Genomic DNA, 26,257 nt, shown 5'->3' on the forward strand with positions numbered 1-26,257 from the left:
CTCCGGTGGAACTGGGTGGCCACTGTGTGAGACAGGAGGCTGGACTTGATGGACCCTCCCTGGTCTAATCCAGCAGGGCTTTTCTGATGTTCTTCTCAGGGGAAGGCCTCAGCCTCTCTGCCCTATTGTTGGCCCTCCAAGGGAATTGGGTGGGCACTTTGTAAGACAGGAGGCTGGACTAGATGGACCCTCCCTGGTCTGACCCAGCAGGGCTCTTGTGATGTTCTTCTCAGGGGAAGGCCTCAGCCTCTAAATCCCTGTTGTTGGCCCTCCAGAGGAACTGGCTGGCCACTGTGTGAGACAGGAGGCTGGACTAGATGGACCCTCCCTGGTCTGACCCAGCTGGGCTCTTCTGATGTTCTTCTCAGGGGAAGGCCTCGGCCTCTCTGCCCTGTTGTTGACCCTCCAGAGGAACTGGTTGGCCCCTGTGTGAGGCAGGAGGCTGGACTAGATGGACCCTCACTGGTCTGACCCAGCAGGGCTCTTCTGATGTTCTTCTCAGGGGAAGGCCTCGGCCTCTCTGCCCTGTTGCTGTCCCTCCAGAGGAACTGGGTGGCCACTGTGTGAGACAGGAGGCTGGACTAGATGGACCCTCCCTGGTTTGACCCAGCAGGGCTCTTCTGATGTTCTTCTCAGGGGAAGGCCTCGGCCTCTCTGCCCTGTTGTTGACCCTCCAGAGGAACTGGTTGGCCCCTGTGTGAGGCAGGAGGCTGGACTAGATGGACCCTCACTGGTCTGACCCAGCAGGGCTCTTCTGATGTTCTTCTCAGGGGAAGGCCTCGGCCTCTCTGCCCTGTTGCTGTCCCTCCAGAGGAACTGGGTGGCCACTGTGTGAGACAGGAGGCTGGACTAGATGGACCCTCCCTGGTTTGACCCAGCAGGGCTCTTCTGATGTTCTTCTCAGGGGAAGGCCTTGGCATCTCTGCCCTGTTGTTGGCCCTCCAGAGGAGCTGGTAGGCCACTGTGTGAGACAGGATGCTGGACTAGATGGACCCTCACTGGTCTGATCTGATGTTCTTATAGAGTGGTGGAGTTGCAGGGACAGTGGGAGTGGGTGGGATAGACCTTCTAACAGGGATGTCGAACTCATTTGTTATGAGGGCCGGATCTGACATAAATGAGACCTTGTCAGGTCATGAAATGTAATACCAGGTAGCGGAGATATAAAATTTACAAAGGCAAACACAATTTTTTAAAAAAAACTTAAAATAAAACATGTTTAAAACATTAGCACTTGTTAGTCTTAGAAGTGCTTACTTTGTATCTCTCCCATGGGATCCAGGGAACTGGGAGGGGGAGGAGCCTCAGCCAATAGAAGGAAGAGAGGCTTGGCTCAGTAGTTCTGCTGTGTGATTGAGAGAGCCTGACAAAGCAAGCTCCGCCTCCCCCCGTCCTCCCTGAGGGAGGAGCCTTAAGAACATAAGAACATAAGAAGCCATGTTGGATCAGGCCAACGGCCCATCAAGTCCAACACTCTGTGTCACACAGTGGCAAAAATGTTATATACACACATACACTGTGGCTAATAGCCACTGATGGACCTGTGCTCCATATTTTTATCTAAACCCTTCTTGAAGGTGGCTATACTTGTGGCCGCCACCACCTCCTGTGGCAGTGAATTCCACATGTTAATCACCCTTTGGGTGAAGAAGTACTTACTTAGACAATGCAAAAAATAGAGTAATTGCTCTTGTACGATTGAGCAAGCCTGGCAAAGCAAGCTGTGATGCAGAAGGAAGCAAGAGAGAGGGAGAAGGAAGCAGACGACAGCCAGTTGCTCGGGGGGCCCTCTGAAGGCCTGATTTGGCCCCCTTAGCTGTACTTTTGACACTCCTGCTCTATGAGGTGTTAGTGCTGTTGTCTCTCCCGACCCATTCTGCAACCACCGTCTCCCTCCGAATTTCCTCTCTCAGAAGCCAACAAGACATCAACAGCAGCAAGAGCATCTGCCGGTCCTTGCAAGATGAACACTCTTTCCTGCAGAAGAAGTACCCGTCGCTCGCCAGCCGAAACGGCACGCGGTACCTGGCCAAGACGCTCAACAGGTGAGAGAGACCATGTTAGGGAAAGGCCTTTGGGATTTACAGGAAGGTTCTGGATTTGGGGACAGCTGGAGATTTGAAAGGGGCCCCAGCATATCTGGGGGCAGGCCACGACTCTTGATATATATATATATATATATATATATATATATATATATATATATAAAAATTAATTTTAATTTAATTTGTGATTTATACCCCGCTTTATTCCACAAAGCGGGATACAACATTACAACATTAATGATGTGAGACACTCTGAGCCTGCTTCGGCGGGGAGGGCGGGATAGAAATCCAATGAAATAAACAGACACACAAACGTTGCAATAACAATAAATAAAACATATCCAGTTAAACACAACAAATTTAAAATAGCTCCTAAACAGAATATGTAAAACAGAGGGCCTTAACTCTAACAATAGTTCAGCCTGAGGCCAACGTTCAGCTTAGTTCAACAACAACAATTTATTGATTGATTGTTTCCTTCACTTAACGCCCAATACATCTTCTCTGTCTTCCGTCCCAAGGTGATTTACATAATTCTTCTCAGTTTGGCGTGGTCAGGGCATTTTTTTGAGCAGGAACGCACAGGAATGCAGTTCCACCTGGCTTGGCATCGGGGTGTGTGGCCTAATATGCAAATGAGCCCATGCTGAGCTTTTTCTACAGAAATAGCCCTGGGTTAAGTGGTTAAGCACATGGGCTCTTGTATGGGAGAACCGGGTTTGATTCCCCACTCCTCCCCTTGCAGCTGCTGGAATGAGCCGTAACTCTCACAGAGCTCTCCTTGAAAGGGCAGCTTCTGTCAGAGCTCTCTCAGCCCAAACTGGCTCTCTGGGAAAGGGGGAACGATGGACTCCAGGGTACAAAGCCCAAATTCTGCAGAGCCAGTTTGGTGTAGTGGCTAAGTGTGCAGACTTTTATCTGGGGGAACCGGGTTTGATTCCCCACTCTTTCCCTTGCAGCTGCTGGAATGGCCTTGGGTCAGCCACAGCTCTCGCAGAGCTGTCTTTAAAAGGGCAGCTTCTGTCAGAGCTGTCTCAGCCCCGCTCACTTCACAGGGTGTCTGTTGTGGGGGAGGAAGGGAAAGGAGATTGTGACCACTCTGAAACTCTGAGATTCAAAGTATAGACCGGGATATAAATCCAATATCATCATCAACATCATCTCCTTCCCTCCCTGTTTGGTGTAGCGGTTAAGTGTGCAGACTCTTATCTGGGAGAACCGGGTTTGATTCCCCACTCCTCCACTTGCTGGAATGGCCTTGGGTTAGCCATAGCTCTCGCGGAGTTGTCCTTGAAAGGGCAGCTTCTGTCAGAGCTCTCTCAGTCCAAACTGGCTCTCTGGGAGGAGGGGGGAGTCTCACAGAGGCCCTGATCTGGGCTGCTTCTCCCTTCCTCCAGGCTGCTGATGCACCACATCCGGGACTGCCTGCCCAAGCTGAAGACGCGGGTGAACGTGCTTACCTCCCAGTACCAGTCCGTCATGAAGAGCTACGGGCAGCCCGTCGAGGACAAGAGCGCCACCCTGCTGCAGATCATCACCAAGTTTGCCACCGAGTACTGCAACACCATTGAGGGCACGGCCCGCAACATCGAGACTGCCGAGCTGTGAGCAGTGCCCCCTCCTGGGAGGAAGTGTGGGCTGGTGCAGGAGAAGGCAGCCTCCTGTCTGTTGGGGAGGGGCTGTGGTATGCAGAAGGTCCCGGGCTCAATCCCCAGCATCTCCTGTTAGAAGGGACCGGGCAGGAGGTGATGGGAAAGACCTGAGACCCTGGCTGAGTGGCAGAGCCTCTGCTTGGCATGCAGAAGGTCCCAGGTTCAATCCCCGGCATCTCCAGTTAAAAGGACCAGGCAGGAGGTGATGGGAAAGACCTTGACCTGAGACCCTGGCTCAGTGGCAGAGCCTCTGCTTGGCATGCAGAAGGTCCCAGGTTCAATCCCCGGCATCTCCAGTTAAAAGGACCAGGCAGGAGGTGATGGGACCTTTCTCTGCCTGAGACCTCAAAGAGCCGCTGCCGGCCTGAGGAGACAGCGCTGAACTTGATGGACCGAGGCTCTGATTCAGCAGAAGGCAGCTTCACGAGTTCAGCATCATGCTGTGGCAATCACGGCTGAGCAACGGCAGAGAAGGGGGTGCGGCTTCTCTCGGGCTGACCAGCCCCTGTCCCTCCCTCCTTCCCTCCTAGGTGTGGCGGTGCACGAATGTGCTACATCTTCCACGAGACCTTCGGCCGCACGCTGGAGTCCATTGACCCCCTGGCCGGGCTGACGACGCTGGACATCTTGACGGCCATCCGCAACGCCACGGTGAGCCCTCCTCCTGCACCCGGAAGGCAGGGGAGCCGACAGCAGCGTCTGCAACAGCTGTAGGCTCTGCTGTAGGCTTGTCAAACCTCCAGGTTTGCAGCACATCTCCAGACGACTGAGATCAGTTCCCCTGGAGGAAAGGGCTGCTTTGGAGGGGGGACTCTGTGGCCTTGTGCCCCACTGAGGTTCAGGGATGCCAGCCTCCAGGTGGGACCTGGGGATCCCCCAGAATTCCAGCTCATCTCCAGGCTACAGAGATCAGCTCCCCTGGAGAAAAGGGCTGCGTTGGAGGGGGAACTCTGTGGCCATGGACCCCACTGAGGTTCAGGGATGCCAGCCTCCAGGTGGGACCTGGGGATCCCCCAGAATTGCAATACTGACTTTGATGGGCCAGAGAGGTCTAATTCCGGATAAGGCAACTTCAGAACATCAGAGAAGCCATGTTGGCTGAGCCAGTGGCCCTTCCAGTCCAACACTCTGTGTCACACAGTGGCCAAAAAACCAAGGCACCATCAGGAGGTCCACCAGTGGGGCCAGAACTCCAGAAGCCCTCACACTGTGACCCCCAAGCCCCAGGCATAAGAACATAAGAGAAGGCATGTTGGATCAGGCCAATGGCCCGCCCAGTCCAACACTCTGTGTCACACAGTGGCCAGAAAACCCCAGGTGCCATCAGGAGGTCCATAAGAACATAAGAGAAGCCATGTTGGATCAGGCCAATGGCCCATCTAGTCCAACACTCTGTGTCACATAGTGGCTGAAAAACCCTGGCACCATCACGAGGTCCACCAGGGGGCCACAACTCCAGAAGCCCTCACACTGTGGCCCCCAAGCACCAAGAAGACAGTGCATCACTGCCGCAGACATAAGAATGTAAGAGAAGCCATGTTGGATCAGGCCAATGGCCCACCCAGTTCAACACTCTGTGTCACATAGTGGCCCAAAAATACTAGGTGCCAACATGAGGTCCACCAGTGGGGCCAGGACACTAGAAGCCCTCCCACTGTGCCCCCCCAAGCACCAAGAATACAGAGCATCACTGCCCCAGACATAAAAGTAGCCATGTTGGATCAGGCTAGTGGCCCGTCTAGTCCAAGACTCTGTCACACAGTGGCCAAATACCCAGGTGCCATCAGGAGGTCCATAAGAACATATGAGAAGCCATATTGGATCAGGCCAATGGCCCATCCAGTTCAACACTCTGTGTCACATAGTGGCCAAAAAACACCAGGTGCCCTCAGAAGGTCCACCAGTGCAGCCAGGACACTAGAAGCCCTCCCACTGTGCCCTGCTAAGCACCAAGAATACAGAGCATCGCTGCCCCGGACAGAGAGTTCATGTGTGTTGATGTGTAACCCTAGGATGCTCTGGTGCTGACTCCCCGCCTCCTCTGCAGGGTCCCCGCCCCGCCCTCTTTGTCCCCGAAGTCTCCTTCGAGCTGCTGGTGAAGCGGCAGATCAAGCGCCTGGAGGAGCCCAGCCTGCGCTGCGTGGAGCTGGTCCACGAGGAGCTGCAGCGCATCATCCAGCACTGCTCCACCTACAACACGCAGGTGAGGCCCCACGGGCTCCGTGGCTAAATCCTTCTCTTCGATAGAAATGCGATGGCAAGATGTGTGAAAGAGAAGCAGGACTTGGGGTTCAGGTGTCCAGAGGGAAGGGCTCTTTCTCTGCCTGGAGCGCCACAGCCCGTTGGGGCAGACTTGGAGAGCCAGGTTAAGAGAGGCAGAACTTCTATAAGCTCTAGAACAGGGGTGTCAAACATGCACCCCGGGGGCCGAATCAAGCCCCCGGAGGGCTCCTGTCAGGCCCCCGAGCAACTGGCTCTTGTCTGCTTCCTTCTCCCCCTCTCTTGCTTCCTTTTGCATCTCAGCTTTCTTTATTAGGCGTTCTCAGTCACACAGCAGAGCTACTGAGCCAAGCCTCTCTTTCTTCTATTGGCTGAGGCTCCTCCCCCTCCTCGTACCCTGGGGAAGGAAGGAAAGAGCCAGAGCTTCCTTTGCCCCGTTCCCTGGATCCCGTGGGAGAGATACGAAGGAAGAAGCTTTAAGACCAACGAGTGCTAATTTTTAAGGTGTTTTTGTTCTTAAATCTTTAATTGTGTTTGTCTGTGTCTTTTATAAAGTTTATATCTCTGCTACCTGATCTTAAATAGGGACACACACGGCCCAGCCCAACCCAGCCCGGCCCGACAAGGTCTCATTTACTGTATTTTTCGCACCATAAGGCGCTCTGGAGGATAGAACGCACCTTCCTCCTGGGGGGCGATCCGCTGCCTCTGCCTCCGATCCGGCGCTTCCCCCGGCAAGGAGGAAGCACCAGCCCCCTCCGCAAACCCAGCGCTTTGCGAGCGCCGGCTGTGGAGAGGGCAGCGTGCTTCCTCCTTGCCTGTGTGCCTGGCTTCAGCTGTGATGTTTAAAGCAAGCGCTGGGATCGGAGGGCGGAGGGAGCGATCCCAGCGCTTGCTTTAAACATCACAGCTGAAGCTAGGCGCACAGGCAAGGAGGAAGCACGCTGCCCCCTCTGCAGCCGGCACGTGCGAAGCGCTGGGTTTGCGGTGGGGCCACGTGGAGCGATCCCAGCGCTTGCCTGAAGAAGATGGAGCCAGGCAGGCAGGCGCGGGGGAAGCGCCGGATCGGAGGAAGAGGCAGCAGATCGCGCCCCCCCGGAAGGTACGTACCTTCGGACCATAAGACGCACACACTTCCCCCCCACACTTTTTTGGGGGGGGGGGAGTGCGTCTTATGGTCCGAAAAATACGGTATGTCGGATCCGGCCCTCATAACAAGATGAGTTTGACACCCCTGCTCTAGAACTTCTATAAACCACACTAGGGACTGTTAATTGATTAATTAATATTTACAGCGCTTATGCCCTGCCTTTCTCATGGATCAGGGCCAGTGAAGCTTCTAAGCCAGGGGTGTCAAACTCATTTGTTAGGGCCGGATATGACATAAATGAGACCTTGTTAGGCTGGGCCATGTGGGTCATAAAATGTAACACCAGGTAGCAGAGATATAAACTTTATAAATGATAAAAACACAATTAAAGATGTTTTTTTTTTAAACTTTAAATTTTTATTAATTTTAACAACAATTAATAATTCGAATACACTTTTAACATTTAAACATTTCAACATTTCTTGAAAGATGAACAACTATGTAACAGTTATACGTAGATTATTGTAAGTCTCCTCTTATTCTTTATAACAGTAAATGTCCATAAATCCAAACAATAAGTTATCATTCTTTTAAATATAATACTCAATAATATGAAAAATCAATATATTTTTTTGGTACATATTTTTGAGGATCCTCTTCTAAATTTATATAAGTAAAAAACGGAAACCATTTTTTAATAAAATTATTATTCTTCCTTTGTGGCTCCATTGCTTTTATTTGTATTGCCAGTTTATCCAAAGCTGCTACCTCCCATATTTTTGTCAGCCATTGTTGTGTTGTAGGGGACGCATCTCTTTTCCAAAATTGAGCAATCAGTAACTTTGCCGCCATTATCAAAAGACTTATTAATTCCTTTCTCAAGTTAGAAAGTTTTGAGTTGGGCCAGAAATTCAAAAGGAACGATTCTGGAGTGAAGGGGATATCTTCAGCTGCAATAATATCAACTATGTGTTTAATTTCTCTCCAAAATTTATTAATTTCTGGACACAGCCACCAACAATGTAAAAACGACCCTTCCTGCTTACAGCCCTTCCAACAATCTGGAGTTGGTTTTATGTGAGCCAAAAAAAGCTTTTTAGGTGTCAAGTACCATCTTGCAAACAGCTTGTAGTTTTGGAGTTTCACATTTAATGAATAGGTGGTGTAAAGTGGAGATTCCCAAATGGATTGCCATTGTTCCAGGGAGAAGGATATACCACAGTCTTTCTCCCAAGCTTTCTGTTGGGTTGTAATATCAGACCAGTCCTTAGCATTAATTAAGTTGTATATAGTCGACGTTAATGTTTTAGTTCGTTCTGTATTCTTTTTTAACAGGTCTTCAAAAGTTGTTAATGGCCTGTCTATCACTTCTACAATTCTGGGGTTATGTAAGATGAAATGTATTTGTTGGTACTGAAACCATGGGATTGATATTTTAAATTGCGTTTCCAATTGTGTTTTAGTAAGCATTTGTCCATTCTTAATAATATTTTGGAACTGGTATATTCCTGCCTCTCTCCAAATTTTAAAATCCCCTGGTTCACGTCCTGGTTTAAACCATGCTTGACCCAGAAAGCTTGCCATCGGCGAAGTGGATGGTATTAAAGTTTTTTTGTGTTTATCCCAAAGTTTTAAAGTCAGAGCTAAGTATGGGTTATTATTTGCGGCAAAGTGTCTGTCATTAGGGTTGTTCCAAATGGCTTCCCATAAATGGTCATCTGTTAGATATGATGCCTCAATTTTTACCCAGGGTTTTCCGCAGTACTTTATTGCATACATTAATATGTTTTTTAAATTCGCAGCTAAATAATAAGCTTCTAAATTAGGTAGACCTAGCCCTCCCTGCTTTATTGGTCTTGTCATTAATTTAAATTGAAATCTTGGTTTTTTGTTTGACCATAAAAATTTAGAAATAAACTTTTGTCTTTCTCCAAAATCCTTAGTTGAAATATAACAGGGTAGGTTATAAAATAGAAATAAATATTTAGGAAGAACAAAGGTCTTAATCATATCAATTTTTTCTAACAACGTCAGATTTAATTTACTCCACTGTTCCAATTGTAGTTTAATGGTACTATCCATTACTTTGTAGTTGACCGCATAGAGGTCCTGTAAATTTAATGGTATTTGTATACCCAGGTGCCGAATCGATTTTTGAACCCATTTGAACGGAAAGGCGTTTAGTAGAATTGATTTAGTATTTGGAGACACTATGATAGGGTATAATTCAGATTTTGTATAATTTATCTTAAAACCTGATATTCCACTAAATATTTGGATATGATTTAATAGTGATGAAATAGATTGGAGGGGGTTTGTAACATAAAAAACTGCGTCATCGGCAAATAGACTCAATTTATACTCTTCGTTTCCTACTGATATGCCAGTTATCGATTTCTCCTGACGTACCGCAAAGGCCAGCGGTTCTATAGAAAGTGCGAATAGTATAGGGGACAGGGGACAACCCTGTCTTGTACCCCTATGCAACTCCAAGTCCTCAGATCTATAATTATTAATATAGATTTGTGCTTTAGGTTTTGCATATAAAGTTTTAATGGAAGTTAAAAATTTCTGACCAAAACCCATGTATTGTAATAAAGTAATTAAATAAGGGACCTCCACCCTATCGAAGGCCTTCTCTGCGTCGATGGCCAAAAGAACTGATTCTTCCTGTCTTTGTTTCCCCAAAAATATTAAGTCCATTGTTTTACGGATATTATCCGTTAACGTTCTTGTGGGGATAAAACCTGATTGGTCATTATGTATGTATTCTGTGATGACATTATTCAATCTATTGGCCATCAGAGCAGAGAATATTTTAAAGTCATTGTTTAGAACTGAGATAGGTCTAAAAGAGGCTGGGTTTTGTTTGTCTTTTCCAGGTTTAGGGATTACTGTAATTCTTGCTTCGGACCACGTGTTAGGCATTTCTCCATTGTACATGACCGAGTTGCAGGTGTGAACCAAAGGGTCTAGCAGCTCTTGATCAACGGCCTTATAGAATTCTATAGGGATACCATCCCTGCCTGGAGCCTTATTGTTTTTAATATGCTTTAAGGTTTCAGAGACTTCCAGAGGAGTTATATCTTGTTCTAAGTATGCCTTATGTTCCGAAGATATTTTAACATTGTAGTTTATTGAAGTAAGATATTCTTTAATTTTGTCAGGTTTTGGGTTCTCTGATTCGTATAACTTTTGATAGAATTTCTGAAAAACTTGAATTATATCACTTGACTTAGTAACTAGGGATCCCTGTTGATTTCGCATATTATGGATAAGATGGGAGGCCCTCGTTTGTGTGGTCCTCTGTTTAAGTAGTTTTATCGATTTAGGTGTTTTAGTAAAATATTTTTGATTGGGTATCAATAAGTTCTTTTGTATTTGAAATGTTTCCAATAGTTCCAATTTTTTTCTTTCCTGTTCTAATGTTCTTAACAGTTTTTTCCCTCCTTTTTTTGCATATTGCAGTTCCATATGTTTGATATTATTCGTAAGGTCTAGTATTAGTGATTGTCTTTCCTTTTTATGAGTGGAAGCTATTGCAATTAATTGCCCTCTAATAACTGCTTTAAAAGCATCCCACAATGTGCTTTGTGTTACATCCTTGGTGGTGTTAAATTTAAAGTATTCCTTTATCGCTGCTGAAATTTTTTTACAAATCAGTTCATCTTGTAGCAATAATTTATTTAGTTTCCAATGGTATCCCTGTTTGTCTTCAGATTGAGTGGTAAATGATCCCGTAACCCAGGAGTGATCTGAGATTGTACGGGGGCCTATATCTGCTTCTTGGATTTGGTTAGCCAACTTTTTGCTCACTAGAAGATAATCAATTCTTGTATGAATTTGGTGAACGGTGGAGTAATAAGTATATTGCCTTACTCCAGGGTTTAATGCACGCCATATGTCCATCAAATTAAATGTATCTAATATATTCTGTATACCTGTTGGTTTCAGTATTTTTTTCCCCATTTTGTATGTTCTGTCTAATTTAGGGTCCAATATGTAATTTAGGTCGGCACCAATTATTATTTCTCCTTTCTGAAATTCAGACAATAGTTGTAAAGTAGTTTTCAAAAACTCTTTTTGGTTCACATTTGGGGCATACAAAGATGCTATTGTTAGTGGCTGGCCGTCCAATTCTCCACTAATAAAAATATAGTGACCTCTAGGGTCTGCTTTTACCTTTTGGCAATGGAAAGGTACTGATTTTGATATTAAAATTGCTACTCCTCTAGATTTTGATGTTCCTGCTGCCAAATAACTTTGATTAAACCAGTTTGTGGACAATAGTTTTCCATTTGTGTTTTTTAAATGCGTCTCCTGTAGGCATACTATATTTGCTCTATCTCTTTGCATAGTGTTCAGTAGTCTCTTACGTTTTACAATATTATTGAGACCTCTACAGTTCCAACTGAGGAGCTTATATGGGCGTGTCATCTTCCAATCTAACTAACAAAGATAAATAAAAATAGAAAATAAAAAGAGAGTGACAAAAAAAAAATAATAATAAAATATATATATATATATATATATATATATATATATATATATATATATATATATATATATATATATATATATATATATATATATATATATATATATATATCAATGACAACAATTCTCAGTAGTGTTACAACAACCCACCACCTCACACAACAAAACTTATCTTAAAAAACAACTTTTTAAACTAACTTCCCTAATTAGGGGAAACTTTTCAGAAACTCCTCCCCTACAAATACCAAACAGAGCAAAGAAAGCTGTTACAGTGCTTTCTTATCTGAAAAGTAAAAGTAAACCTATTACCACTATCCGGGGGCGTTGTTCAAACGTCACAACTTTTCTCCATAGGCAACAATACAAAGTAAACGTTCCCCCCTTCCCTCCTGTAAAGATATAAGCAGACTGAGTGAAACTCCACATTTCAATTTAAACATATCATAAATGCCTTTTCATATTTAATCTACATATAATCGTACCCCCATTCAATTTTAACTCAAATTACTTTCCCCCCTCCCTTACTATTTAAACCAATTAAAATTCATATAAAATAATATTTAACTTGACTTTCACTATACAGTATGTTAGTTAAAGAATATACGTAGGTTCCATCTGATTTACTTAACTAGCACTGCATTACTTCTTCTAACAATAGAACCTAATACACATACCCAATATCTGCACACTACACTTTAACATGACTTGCACTCTACAGTATGCTAGTTAAAATACTTGCATAGGTTCTATCTGAATTACTTAACTAACACTGCCCTCTAGTGGTTTTGGAAATTACTGTTTCTGACTATAAAACTTAATAACCATACTTAAAGTTTAAATATTACACAGTATAATAACTTCTTCTTGTATCTTCTTTTTTCTTTTTTTCTTGTTCTCATATGCATTGTCAGTTTATTAGTAGTTCATGTGTCAGTAGGGGTTTGTTCTTCTTCCTCTATGTCTGGCGAAAGAGCTTGTAGTTCTTGTTCTTCCCTTCGAGATAGTTTAATGTTCAGTTTCTTTAAAAGCAGTTTTCCCGTTTTTAGATCTGATGCTTTTAGTAGAGCCCCTCCTTTGTACACTATAATGTCAGAAACAGGGCTCCAACGGAATCGAAAGTTCTCAGTGTACAATTTTGTTGCGAAGAATTTCAAGTTCCTTCTTTTTTCTATGGCTTCTGGTGGCAAGTCTAATAAGACTAGTACTCTTTGGCCCTCATGACTCAAGGCATCTTTCTTCCTAGATTCCTGAAGTAGTCTAGCTCTCGTTGTGGGAAATGCGAACTGGACCAATATATCTCTTGGCCTTCCTTTCTTTGCTAAGGCAGGCGGTCCCAGACGTAGGGCTTTTACAATCTCAGGAGCTGTGCTATTTTCTCGGCCCAGCACCTTCAGCAGCCATTTATTAATAAAGGGTAAAATACCCATTTCTTCTTCCGCGCCCTCATTAATCCCTCTGAGCTTCAAATTATAGGCTCTCCAACGGTTTTCAAGCGTTATAATTCTTGCATTCAGCCTTGTTTCTTTAATTTTTATTTGCTTTATTTCTGTTTGCAATGTAAGTGAGGCTTCTGCCTTTTGTTCGGCCATTTTGGCAGTTACTTCCATGTCGTTCTCCATCTCCTCAAGTTTTTTGTTTATTGGAGCTAGCCAGCTTTGCATAGATTCCTTAAAGAAGGTATGTATGTCTTCTTTAAGCTGCAAAATGTCTTTTTTTGTTAAGGGAGCCTCGTCCATCTGCAACTGCTCAGTCCCGGGGGAAAGTTGTCCTGTTGCCATAGCTAAGGCCTCTTGGTTTTCCCGCCCCGGTGAGGAGTTAAGGGGAAAAAACTTCCTTACCGACTGGGTCATCTCTGTCGCCTTCTTCGTTCTCAGTTTTGGAGTTTCCTTAGCCTTTGCTTTGTTCTTTAAAGGTTTTCCCATTTGGGGCTGTTTTTAAAGTCTGCGATTTAGCAATAGGGCCAGGATTTCGGAGGGAAGGAAAGGAGCTGTGTTAATTTGCGTCCACCATTACCCGGCGACGCTCCGCCCATCCTTAAAGATGTTTTAAATACTTAAAATATGCTTAAAAGATGAGCACTCTTGCAATATTTTATTTAACATTCTGTAACTGACACCGCTTGCTCTGAATTATTGCATCAAAATCTGGGGACAATGTCTGTGCTGTAGCGATCTTGATTATGCTCTTCCGGTGTTGTTCAGGTGTGTGTGTGTATATATATATATATAAGTTGCAAGCCTGATTTATTTGACATCCATAGTGAAACCTCATGGTTTGTGCTTTGAGCCTAAGACCCAGGAAAAAACATGAAATGGCTGGGCATTGCAAGCTTTTGTACATAAGTTGCTTCATTTGCTGGTCAGCCAATGGGGAAGACAGAGGCTTTGCTCTGTAGCTCCTGAGCGATTGAGCAAGCCTGGCAAAGCAAGCTGTTACGTAGAAGGAAGAAGATAGTGGATTTATATCCCGCCCTCCACTCTGAAGAGTCTCAGAGCGGCTCACAATCTCCTTTCCCTTCCTCCCCCACAACAGACACCCTGTGAGGTGGGTGGGTCTGAAAGGGCTCTCCCAGAAGCTGCCCTTTCAAGGACAGAGTCTCAGAGTTGCCTGCAATCTCCTTTCCCTTCCTCCCCCACAACAGACACCCTGTGAGGTGGGTGGCGCTGAGAGGGCTCTCACAGCAGCTACCCTTTCAAGGACAGAGTCTCAGAGCGGCCTACAATCTCCTTTCCTTTCCTCCCCCACAACAGACATCCTGTGAAGTGGGTGGGGCTGAGAGGGCTCTCCCAGAAGCTGCCCTTTCAAGGACAGAGTCTCAGAGTGGCCTACAATCTCCTTTACCTCCCTCCCCCCACAACAGACACCCTGTGAGGTGGGTGGGGCTGGAGAGTGCTCTCACAGCAGCTGCCCTTTCAAGGACAACCTCTGCCAGAGCTATGGCTGACCCAAGGCCATGCCAGCAGGTGCAAGTGGAGGAGTGGGGAATCAAACCTGGTTCTCCCAGATAAGAGTCCGCACACTTAAGCACTACACCAAACTGGCTCTTGGAAGCAAGAGAGAGAGAAGGAAGCAGATGACAGTGAGTTGCTTGTGGGCCTCATAGGAGCCCTCCGGGGGCCTGATCTGATCCTCAGGCTGCACGTTTGACACCCATGGTCTAAGCTATTAGAGGACAGATTAACAATGAAATAAGCGTTCTGTTTTTTCTGCTCTGACTCTCCCTCTCAGGAGCTGCTCCGCTTCCCCAAGCTGCACGAGGCCATCGTGGAGGTGGTGACGGGGGTCCTTCGCCGGAGGGTGCCCATCACCAACGAGATGGTAAGGAAGGTGGACTTCTCTGCCTTGAGAAGCGAGGGATTCAGCCCCCCTTCCCTAGATCAGGATGAGGGGTTGCAAATACAGTTGAAGACAGAAACAGGATACAGGATGACCTTGACAGGCTGGAAAACTGGGCTAAAGCCAATAAAATGAATTTTAACAGGGAGAAATGTAAAGTTTCTGCATTTAGGTAGGAAAAATCCAATGCATGGTTATAGAATGGGAGAGACTTGCCTTAGCAGTAGTATGTGCGAGAAGGATCTAGGGGTCTTAGCGGATCATACGCTAACATGAGTCAACAGTGTGATGCGGTGGCTAAAAAGGCAAATGCAATTTTGGGCTGTATCAACAGAAGTCTAGTGTCCAGATCACGTGATGTGATGGTATCACTTTACTCTGCTCTGGTGAGACCTCACCTGGAGTCTTGTGTTCAGTTTTGGGCACCACATTTTAAGAAGGAGATAGACAAGCTGGAACGGGTCCAGAGGAGGGCGATGAAGATGGTGAGGGGTCTGGAGACCAAGTCCTATGAAGAATGGTCGAAGGAGCTGGGGATGTTTAGCCTGGAGAGGAGGCGGCTGAGAGGTGATAGGATCACCATCTTCAAGTACTTGAAGGGCTGTCATATAGAGGAGGGTGAGGAATTGTTTTCTGTGGCCCCAGAAGGTAGGACCAGAACCAATGGGTTGAAATTAAATCAAAAGAGTTTCTGGCTCAACATTTGGAAGAACTTCCAGACTGTTAGAGCGGTTCCTCAGTGGAACAGGCTTTCTCAGGAGGTGGCGGGCTCTCCTTCCTTGGAGATTTTTCAACGGAGGCTAGACAGCCCTCTGACAGCAATGAAGATCTTGTGAATTTAGGGAAAGGTGTTTGTGAGTTTAGAGCGGTTCCTCAGTGGAACAGGCTTCCTCCTTGGGAGGTGGTGGGCTCTCCTTCCTTGGAGGTTTTTCAACAGAGGCTAGATGGCCATCTGACAGCAATGAAGATCCTATGAATTTAGGGGGAGGTGTTTGTGAGTTTAGAGGGGTTCCTCAGTGGAACAGGCTTCCTCCTCGGGAGATGGTGGGCTCTCCTTCCTTGGAGGTTTTTCAACAGAGGCTAGATGGCCCTCTGACTGCAATGAGGATCCTGTGAATTTAGGGGGAGGGATTTGTGAGTTTAGAGGGGTTCCTCAGTGGAACAGGCTTCCTCGGGAGGTGGTGGGCTTTCCTTCCATGGAGATTTTTCAACAGAGGTTAGATGGCCATCTGACAGCAATGGAGCCTGTAAATTTAGGGGGCGGGATTTGTGAGTTTCCTGCATTGTGCAGGGGGCTGGACTGGATGGCCCTGGAGGTCCCTTCCAACTCTAGGATTCTACGATGCCATCAGCGCCCCACCCATGGTGCTCTCTGCCTCCTTCTAGGTCCACAGCTTGGTGGCTATTGAGCTGGCCTATATCAACACCAAACACCCAGACTTTGTCGACACGGCCACGGTCACCGCCTCCGTGAGCAGCTCCAAGGTGTGCCTACCCTCTCCCTATTAATTCACGTGAAAAAAAAATTTGCTTTCCCCTGACCCCCCGAAGTCCGCCGAACCACCGGGATTTTTTTCACGCTGTTTGCACAGACCGAACTTTCTTCCGACGGTGCCCGGCGGTGGAAAAGCGAGAAGGTGGAAGAGGCCAGCACGGACGACAAGTCCAGAGGGTCTTCCCAGGCCTCGCTGTATTCCAGCCCTAGCCGATCGCAGTCGGTCAACCTGCTGGACACGGTCAGCTGGGGTCCGGGACGATAGGCGGAGGGCAGAACGGGGCTGGGATGCGGGATGTTTGTGGGGGGGAACGACACGGTCGGTGCTTCTGCACACCAAGCAGATGCGGTACCACTGAGCTGGGGCCTCAGGTCAAGGACTTTCTTACCTGGGCTTCAAAACAAAATCTCTCTTTGGCTGTAGACAATAATGTCCATTGGGGTGGCCGACGGTAGCTCTCCAGATGTTTCTTGCCTACAACTCCCATCAGCCCCAGCCAGCACGGCCAACGGCTGGGGCTGGTGGGAGTTGTAGGCAAAAAACCTCTGGAGAGCTACCCCCGGCCACCCCTGTCATAAGAAGCAGAGGAGGTCAAGTTCTAATCCTTATCAGGATTCCAGAGGCAGCCAAGAGCGACGTTGTAAATTCCCAAGTTAGATTGCTCCAACTCGGGACGTGTCTGTAAAGCTACCAGTCAGCAGAGAACGCCCGAGCAGCAAACTAAAGAGGTCTGCGTAGTTTATCTCTTTGATCTCTCTTTTATCGGAGGGAGGTTTTGTCGGCCGGAGAGCCCTCCTAGTTGGCAATTAGCTGCGCCCCGTCTTCGCTCCCTGTGAAGCCGTCAAGCCCGCCATTACGTCTGTCGTGGACTCTGTGGCTTGCTGCCTTACACTGCCACGACTGTGGATCGGTGGTCCCTTGGGAAGGCCCAGAGTGCCTTCCCAAACCCAACCGCAACGCCCCTTTAAGCGGAGAGAGAAAACCACCAGGCGTGATGACCAGGCAGAGAACACTTAAAGCTTTATTAATACAGGGATGGGTATTTCAAGAAGGCAAGGTGCTTAACAGATATAACAGTGGATAAAGGAAAACGAAAATAAACCCTAACGCGGCTACCGGTACTCCCCCTAGCCTGTTAGTCGCCAGGGCCCACAGCCCTTTCCCCCAGGCCGACTGCCTGTGACTCGCTCTGCCTTCTGAGTGAGGGAGCCTTCTCTCAGCCGCAGACTGTCCTCCCAGCCTGACTCTGTGAGAGAAAAGAACGCAGTTCCACAGCCCACAGAGTTTAGGTATCCATCTCCTCACACAATCCCTGGACCCTGATTGGTTACAGCGGGCGCCAAGCATTGTGGAGACTGTGGGCTGTGTCTGCTTTCTACTCCCACACTGGCCTTTAAGCCAAGGCCTCCCTAGGCCTTGTCTCCCAGTCCTGCACAGATCATGACAACCTCTCTCTAAAAAACGACAACAACACACACACGAACACACAGCCAGGAAATATTACACACTTTCTTCTGGCCCCCAGTGTTAGCTGAACCACCAGTTTTCTTTTCATGCTGTTTGCACAGAACGAACCTCTCCCTGACGGTGCCCAGCAGTGGAAAAGTGAGAAGGCAGAGGAGGTCGGCAGGGATGACAAAGCCAAAGGGTCTTCCCAGGCCTCGCTGCATTCCAGTCTGAGCCGAGCCTACGCGGTCAACCTGCTAGACACGGTCAGCTGGGGTCCGGGACGATAGGCGGAGGGCAGGACGGGACTCGAACGCTGGGTCTTGGCGGAGGGTTGGTGCAGGCAGCATCACACACGCACAAAAAGTGAAGCTGTCTTACACCGATTCAGTACTATACAATACGGAGTTGTAGGAGTGACGGTTGTATCAATGAGGAAAAAAAAGAGAAAACCCGACACTAGGCAAATTATGAACGATGAGTCCCACGCTGTAATGTGTCTCAGCCCAAAAGGCCCATACGAATTATTTACTTTGTTTCAATTATTCCAGTCTTCCACAGTGGTGTGGGCTATATCAGAATTACACTATATTAAAAAAAAAAAAAGGTAAAGGTCGTCCGCTGTGCAAGCACCAGTCGTTTCCGACTCTGGGGGGACGTTGCTTTCACAACGTTTTCACGGCAGACTTTTTACGCGGTGGTTTTCCATGGCCTTCCCCAGTCATCTACACTTTCCCCCCAGCAAGCTGGGGACTCATTTTACTGACCTCGGAAGGATGGAAGGCTGAGTCAACCTCGAGCCAGCTACCTGAACCAGCTTCCGCTGGGATCGAACTCAGGTCATGAGCGGCTCTGACTGCAGTACTGCAGCTTTACCACTCCGCACCACGGGGCTCTTAACAAAAGCTTTACCACTCTGCGACACTATATTACTACACATTAATTGCATACAGTCATGTGCAAATTGATATAATATTTTATAATTATTTTATAATTATTATATCAACAGGCTGACCTTGGAATTACTTGATTGAAGGGCAGCCTGTTGATATAATAATTACAAAATATATTAATTTGCTCGTGAGTGTATATAATTAATGTATAGTAATATATTGTAGTTTTGTTATAGCCCACACCACTGTGGAAAACTGGAATAATTGAAACAAAGTTAATAAAACCTGAGATCTTCGTATGGACTTTTGGGCTGAGACACATTACAGCGTGGGACTCATCATTCACAATTTGCTTAGTGTCGGGTTTTCTCTTTTTTCTCATTTATACTGATTCATCAGTTCGTCAGTATCGTCTATTCATACTGGCAATGGCTCTTCAGGATGTCAGGCAGAGATCTTTCACATCACCTCCTGCCTGATCCTTTTAGTTGGTGCTGGAGATTCTGGATAGGGGTGTGGGCTCGGTATATACAGAGCCGAATAAATATCCAACAAGTACTGATAAAGGTATTTTTCAGGTATTTATTCGGCTTTGTATATACTGAGCCCACACCCCCTACCCAGAATCTCCAGTTAAAAGGACCGTGCAAGAGGTGATTTTCTAATCTGATTTGGCTACTGATCTACCTGACCCTGAATAGAAGCTGATTGTTATTCGGCTTTTATTTGGGCTCAGCTGAAGCTACACAAGTTCACCCACCTTCTGGGTGAACATGTGCTGCTTCTGGGTTCTTCGTTCAAGGCTTAGCTTTGCAAATGCCATTTAAAGGGAACGTTCTCTTTAAATGGCTTTTACAAAGCCAAGCCATGCCCATGCCCTCCCCTCCCTCCCTGAGTTGCACTGGTGGTGGACATTTAAATCCTTCCCTTCCCTTACTGGGGTGTGCTGCCGCAGGGATGTGATTTGGAGAGGGAAGGTATTAAAGTTTAAGGCATGCCATGGCTGCTGCAGCATAACTTGGGCAGGGAAGAAAAGGTATGAGCTGAATAAATTCGGTAATACCAATTATTTCCCGAATCCCAATATGATACTGATATTGGGATTCAGGAATATCGATGTATACTGATATTTTTTGGGATTGGTATATTCGAACCTAAAAAATACTGAATTCTTTCCTGATGCACACCTCTAATGCAAAAGATTCAACTTGAGACCTTCTGCCTGGTCCTTTTAACTGGAAATGCCAGGGATTGAACCTGGGACCTTCTGCATGCCAAGCAGAGGCTCTGCCACTGAGCCAGGGTCTCAGGTCAAGGTCTTTCCCATCACCTCCTGCCTGGTCCTTTTAGCTGGAGATGCCGGGGATTGAATGTGGGACCTTCTGCATGCCAAGCTGAGGCTCTGCCACTGAGCCAGGGTCTCAGGTCAAGGTCTTTCCCATCGCCTCCTGCCTGGTCCTTCTAACTGGAGATGCCAGGGATTGAACCTGGGACCTTCTGCATGCCAAGCAGAGGCTCTGCCACTGAGCCAGGGTCTCAGGTCAAGGTCTTTCCCATCCCCTACTGCCTGGTTCTTTTAGCTGGAGATGCCAGGGATTGAACCTGGGACCTTCTGCATGCCAAGCAGAGGCTCTGCCACTGAGCCAGGGCCTCAGGTCAAGGTCTTTCCCGTCGCCTCCTGCCTGGTCCTTTTAACTGGAGATGCCAGGGATTGAACCTGGGACCTTCTGCATGCCAAGCAGAGGCTCTGCCACTTAGCCAGGGTCTCAGGTCAAGGTCTTTCCCGTCGCCTCATGCCTGGTCCTTTTAACTGGAGATGCCAGGGATTGAACCTGGGACCTTCTGCCTGCCAAGCAGAGGCTCTGCCACTGAGCCAGGGTCTCAGGTCAAGGTCTTTCCCATCACCTCCTGCATGGTCCTTTTAACTGGAGGTGCCGGGGATTGAACCTGGGACCTTCTGCATGCCAAGCAGAGGCTCTGCCACTGAGTCAGGGTCTCAGGTCAAGGTCTTTCCCATCACCTCCTGCCTGGTCCTTTCGACTGGAGATCCTGGGGATTGAACCTGGGGCCTTCTGCATGCCAAGCAGAGGCTCTGCCACTGAGCCAGGGTCTCAGGTCAAGGTCTTTCCCATCCCCTCCTGCCTGGTCCTTTTAGTTGGAGATGCCGGGGATTGAACCTGGGGACCTCCTGCATGCCTGGCAGAGGCTCTACTGGTGATCCGCAGTGTTGGAGGCTAGCTGTGTTCGTCTGCGGTAGAACATCTTAATTCAAGTCCAGGAGCGCCTCAGAGACCAACAAGTTGTGGTGTTGAGTTGTTCAGAATCGAAGCTCCCTGTCAGATGTGAACATATCAGATGAAGGGAGCTTTGAAAGCTTATCCCCCCCCCCCAAAAAAAATATTGTTGGATTCTGAGCTGTTCCGTCCAGGAGTGGAATTCTAGCAGGAGCTCCTTTGCATATTAGGCCACACCCCCTGATGTAGCCAATCCTCCTGGAGCTTAGAAGGCTCTTTTTTGTAAGCTCTTGGAGGATTGGCTACATCAGGGGGTGTGGCTTAATGCAAAGGAGCTCCTGCTAGAATTCCACCCCTGGTTCTGGCACTAGAATCTAACCTTTCTGGCACAGAACCTCAGATTATAAATATTGTCAATACACATGACAGATGACATCGATGCCCGGGACAGGTTTCCACTCTCCCTTGAGGATCACAACCAGGGCTCCCCAAATTTTGTGGTCACAGCTTTCCCCTTTTGTTCGCCGAGTCCTGTGTGGAAGCAGAATCTCCCTAATGCTTTCATGCTCTCCAAGGCTTATCTGTGCAACTAGGGGAGTGCAGAGGTCTAGCCGGCAACCTTTTGGAGGCCAGATCATGATAACTGGGGAGCAGGAAGGATCAGCAGAGGGCCCTTCCGGGTTATCCTGCGGTAGGGGGACACCGAGGTAGGGGGACAGTGTTTTTTCAGCTACAGTTTAAGCCAGTTTGGTATAGTGGTTAAGCGTGCGGATTCTTACCTGGGAGAACCGGGTTTGATTCCCCACTCCTCCATTTGCAGCTGCTGGTGTTAGCCATAACTATCGGAGGAGTTGTCCTTGAAAGGGCAGCTTCTGGGAGAGCTCTCTCAGCCCCACCCACCTCACAGGGTGTCTGTTGTGGGGGAGGAAGGGAAAGGAGATTGTAGGCCCCTCTGAGACACTGTCCTTGAAAGGGCAGCTTCTGGGAGAGCCCTCTCAGCCTCACAGGGTGTCTGTTGTGGGGGAGGAAGGGAAAGGAGATTGTAGGCCGCTGTGAGATTCTGTCCTTGAACGGGCAGCTTCTGTCAGAGCTCTCTCAGCCTCACTCACCTCACAGGGTGTCTGTTGTGGGGGAGGAAGGGAAAGGAGATTGTAGGCTGCTCTGAGACTCTGTCCTTGAAAGGGCAGCTTCTGGGAGAGCCCTCTCAGCCCCACCCGCCTCACAGGGTGTCTGTTGTGAGGGAAGATGATATAGGAGATTGTGAGCCGCTCTGAGACTCGGAATGTAGGGTGTGATATAAATCCAATGTATTCTCCTTCTTCTCCGTCGGACTGTTGAAACTCTCTCCACTCCACTGAAAAGCTGCATGTGAATGGAACAATAGTCTCGGTACACTCTGACACGGGGAGACGTGGTTGAGCATGGATCGGGTATCCGGGCGGAGGGAGGGGAGAGTGCAGGAGCTGGAGTAGCGGCCTCTGGATGACAGCCGGCTTCCTCCTTTGCCGCAGCCCGTGCCAGCCACGCGGAAACTGAGCCAGCGGGAACAGCGGGACTGTGAGGTCATCCAGCGGCTGATCAAGTCCTACTTCCTAATTGTGCGCAAAAGCATCCAAGACAGGTAAACTGGGTTAGCAGGAGAGGCGGGATTAGGGTTGCCAAAGCCCCACGTGGGGCAGGGGATCCCCCGGTTTGGGGACCTGCCCCCCACTTCAGGGTCATTAGAAAGCAGTGGGGGGGGGATATCTGCTGGGCGCTCCATGATTCCCTATGGCAGGGGTGGCCAACGGTAGCTCTCCAGATGTTTTTTGCCTACAGCTCCCATCACCCCCAGCGATTGGCCATGCTGGCTGGGGCTGATGGGAGTTGTAGGCAAAAAAACATCTGGAGAGCTACTGTTAGCCACCCCTGCCCTATGGAGATCCATTCCCATAGGGTATAATGGAGAATTGATCTGCGGATGTCTGGGGCTTGGGGGGGGGCGCGTTTTTTGAGGTAGAGGCATCAAATTTTCAGCATAACATCCGATGCCTCTCCTCAAAACACCCTCCAAGTTTCAAAAAGATTGAACCAGGGCGTCCAATTCTACAAGCCCCCAAAGAAGCTGCCCCTATTCTTCATTGTTTCCTATGGAAGGAAGGCGTTTAAAAAGGTGTGCGGTCCCTTTAAATGTGACGGCCAGTACTCCCTTTGGAGTTCAACCATGTTTGTCAAAACCTTGCTCCAGGCTCCACCCCCAAAGTCCCCAGGTATTTCTTGACTCGGTCCTGGCCACCCTAGGCGAGATAGGCTGGGTATCGGGACAGAAATGTATCTGGCTACGAGACCTTTTTGGATATCAGATGCTCTTGTCCAAAAACGATGCTAAACGGAGCAAGGACTTTACGTATGACCAGGGGTGGAATTCTAGCAGGAGCTCCTTTGCATATTAGGCCACACCCTCCTGATGTACCCAGTCCTCCGAGAGCTTACAAAAAGGAGCCTTCGAGAGGGCAGTGGCGTTGCAGCTACAGAGATTTCTAGATGACGCTTCTGTCCTAGACCCGTGCCAGTCTGGCTTCCGACCGGGCCACGGGACGGAGACGGTCTTGGTCGCCTTGGCAGATGACCTCCAACGGCAACTGGATCGAGGCGGTGTAGCAGTGCTGATGTTATTAGATCTGTCGGCTGCATTTGATACGGTCGACCATCGGCTACTGATCCACCGCCTCGCCGACATTGGGGTTAAGGGGTCTGCTTTACAATGGCTCTCCTCTTTCCTCATGGGTCGGGGACAAAGGGTGGCGATCGGGGGTGAATGATCCCAGAGGCGCACACTAGATTGTGGGGTGCCTCAGGGAGCAGTCCTCTCCCCGATGTTATTTAACATCTATATGCGCCCCCTTGCCCAGATTGCCAGGAGGTTTGGGCTGGGCTGCCACCAATATGCGGATGACACCCAGCTCTATCTGCTAATGGACGGCCGGCCCGCCTCCCCCCCGGAAGACCTGGATCGGGCGTTACAGGCTATCGCAACGTGGCTTAGACTGAGTGGGCTGAAACTGAATCCGGCAAAGACAGAGGTTCTCTGTGTGGGTCGCGGCGCTCCAGGGAGGGAAATATCCCTCCCGACCTTCGATGGTGTGCAGCTAAAGGCGGCGCAGCAGGTGAAGAGTCTGGGTGTTTTACTGGAGCCTTCATTATCAATGGAGGCCCAGATAACAGCCACTGCCAAGTCAGCTTTCTTCCATCTGAGGCGGGCAAAGCAGTTGGCCCCTTTCCTGGAGCGTCGGGACCTAGCAACGGTGATCCATGCGACGGTCACCTCACGATTGGACTACTGTAACGCCCTCTACATGGGGCTGCCTCTGTGCCGGACCCGGAAGTTACAGCTAGTGCAGAACGCGGCGGCCAGGCTGTTACTTGGTCTCCCAAGATGGGAACATGTACGGCCGGGGCTACGCGAACTGCACTGGTTACCGATTGTATACCGGGTCCAGTACAAAGTGCTGGTTATCACCTTTAAAGCCCTATATGGCCGAGGACCAGCCTACCTGAAGGACCGTCTCTCCCCGTATGAACCCCAGAGAGCACTGAGGTCAGTAGGAAAGAACAGACTGACTACCCCTGGGCCAAGACAAATTAAACTACAGAATACTCGCTCTCGGGCCTTTTCGGCCGCAGCCCCACATCTCTGGAACCAACTCCCAGAGGAGGTGCGGGCCCTGCGGAACCTTGATCAGTTCCGCAGGGCCTGCAAGACCACCCTTTTTAAATTAGCTTATGAATAACTGAAAATCCGCCATCAGCATCAACTAGAAGAATGTCAAGGATAGCGTCATAAAATGTTTTAGTTAATTGTTTTAATTCAGGCTTTTAAGGTTAGTTTAATGTTAATTTAATGTTTCTAGTGTAACTGTTTTATTGTTGGTGCACCATTGGTCACCGTATTGTTAGCCGCCCTGAGCCTGCTTCGGCGGGGGAGGGCGGGGTACAAATAAAATTTATTATTATTATTATTATTATTATTGGCTACATCAGGGGTGTGTGGCCTAATGTGCAAAGGAGCTCCTGCTAGAATTCCACCCTTGATGTAGCCAATCCTGGAGCTTACAGTAGACCTTACACAAAGAGCCCTGTAAGTTCTTGGGAGGATTGGCTACATCAGGGAGGTGTGGCCTAATGTGCAAAGGAGCTCCTGCTAGAATTCCATCCCTGATGTAGCCAATCCTGGAGCTTACAGTAGACCCTGCACAAAGAGCCCTGTAAGTTCTTGGGAGGATTGGCTACATCAGGGGGGTGCGGCCTAATGTGCAAAGGAGCTCCTGCTAGAATTCCACCCCTGCGCGTTACTAAAAGAATCCCCGTTGTTGAGAAGCGCCGAGTGTTGCCACTGGCAAATGACTCAGCCTGCATAACCCGGAGTGGAGAAATTGAGTTTCCTGGGTTTTACGGCTCAAAGATATTTTGTGCAAGGCTGCCCTTGCCTGCGGAGGAGAAGCAGAGGCCCAGTCATGGTGGAGGGGCAAGACAGCTTCGTATGGATCATCCAAGGTGGTGGATCTACTCGGAGACTGTTTTGTAGAAAAATAGGTGGTGGAGCTCATTAGCATAACTCATTAGCATATGCCTCCCCTCCCACCAGCCAAAAGTAACCCGACGCAAGAAAGGAGAGCCCTGGGCAAGCAAGGCCTGCTTGGGCTGGCCTCGCTCACCTGGGGCTCTCCTGGGCCACACCCCCTATCCAGTCAAAAGGCCAGCAAGCCACCTGCCACCCAAAATCAGATAAGAAGTGGAGAAAGGGTGGAGTGGGCTTCTCCAGGGATTAATGAGGGCTGCTGGGGACGTGGCAAAGCCCCTGGGGGCTGGCTGGTTGCTCACTGTCCTAATCCCAGGATTGTTATGCAGCTGCACCTCCTATTCAATGGACAAGGTAGGTGGGGAGGAGGAGGGGGAACCCTCAGAAAGGTTCAGGAGCTGTGATCTGGGGCTGAATCAGTTTCCGAGCAACTGGCTGCTTCCTTCTGCATCACAGCTTGCTTTGCCAGGCTTGCTCAATCGCGCAGGAGCTACAGAACAAAGCCTCTATTTTCTCCATTGGTTGAGACACCTCCCTTGGGGAGGAATAGCTTGGCTTGCCGGGCTCTCTCAATCACACAGCAGAGTTACTGAGCCAAGCCTCTTTTCCGTCTGTTGGCTGAGGCTCCTCCCCCTCCTGGCCCCCTGGGGAAGGAAGGAAAGAGCCAGAGCTTCCTTTGCCCAGTTCCCTGGATCCCATGGGAGAAATACAACAAAAGCACCTTTAAGACGCATGCTAATGTTTTAAGCATGTTTTATTTTAATTTTTTTTTTAAATTGTGTTTGTGTCC

The 26,257-nt window shown here is 48.4% G+C and overlaps 1 protein-coding gene across 1 annotated transcript in view; it reads left to right on the forward strand.

Annotated features, from left to right (window-relative positions):
• The window catches only part of LOC132581483 (dynamin-1-like protein), a 45,561-nt gene that overhangs the window by 16,465 nt on the left and 2,839 nt on the right, over positions 1-26,257 (forward strand). Inside the window, 8 exon segments of the mRNA XM_060252736.1 lie at positions 1,914-2,045; positions 3,443-3,649; positions 4,228-4,348; positions 5,745-5,900; positions 14,733-14,822; positions 16,227-16,325; positions 16,433-16,576; positions 22,421-22,530. Of these exon segments, the coding sequence (XP_060108719.1) occupies positions 1,914-2,045; positions 3,443-3,649; positions 4,228-4,348; positions 5,745-5,900; positions 14,733-14,822; positions 16,227-16,325; positions 16,433-16,576; positions 22,421-22,530 (1,059 nt within the window).

The sequence above is a fragment of the Heteronotia binoei genome, chromosome 13 (genome assembly GCF_032191835.1).
Source record: "Heteronotia binoei isolate CCM8104 ecotype False Entrance Well chromosome 13, APGP_CSIRO_Hbin_v1, whole genome shotgun sequence".
In the NCBI taxonomy this organism is placed as follows: domain Eukaryota; kingdom Metazoa; phylum Chordata; class Lepidosauria; order Squamata; family Gekkonidae; genus Heteronotia; species Heteronotia binoei.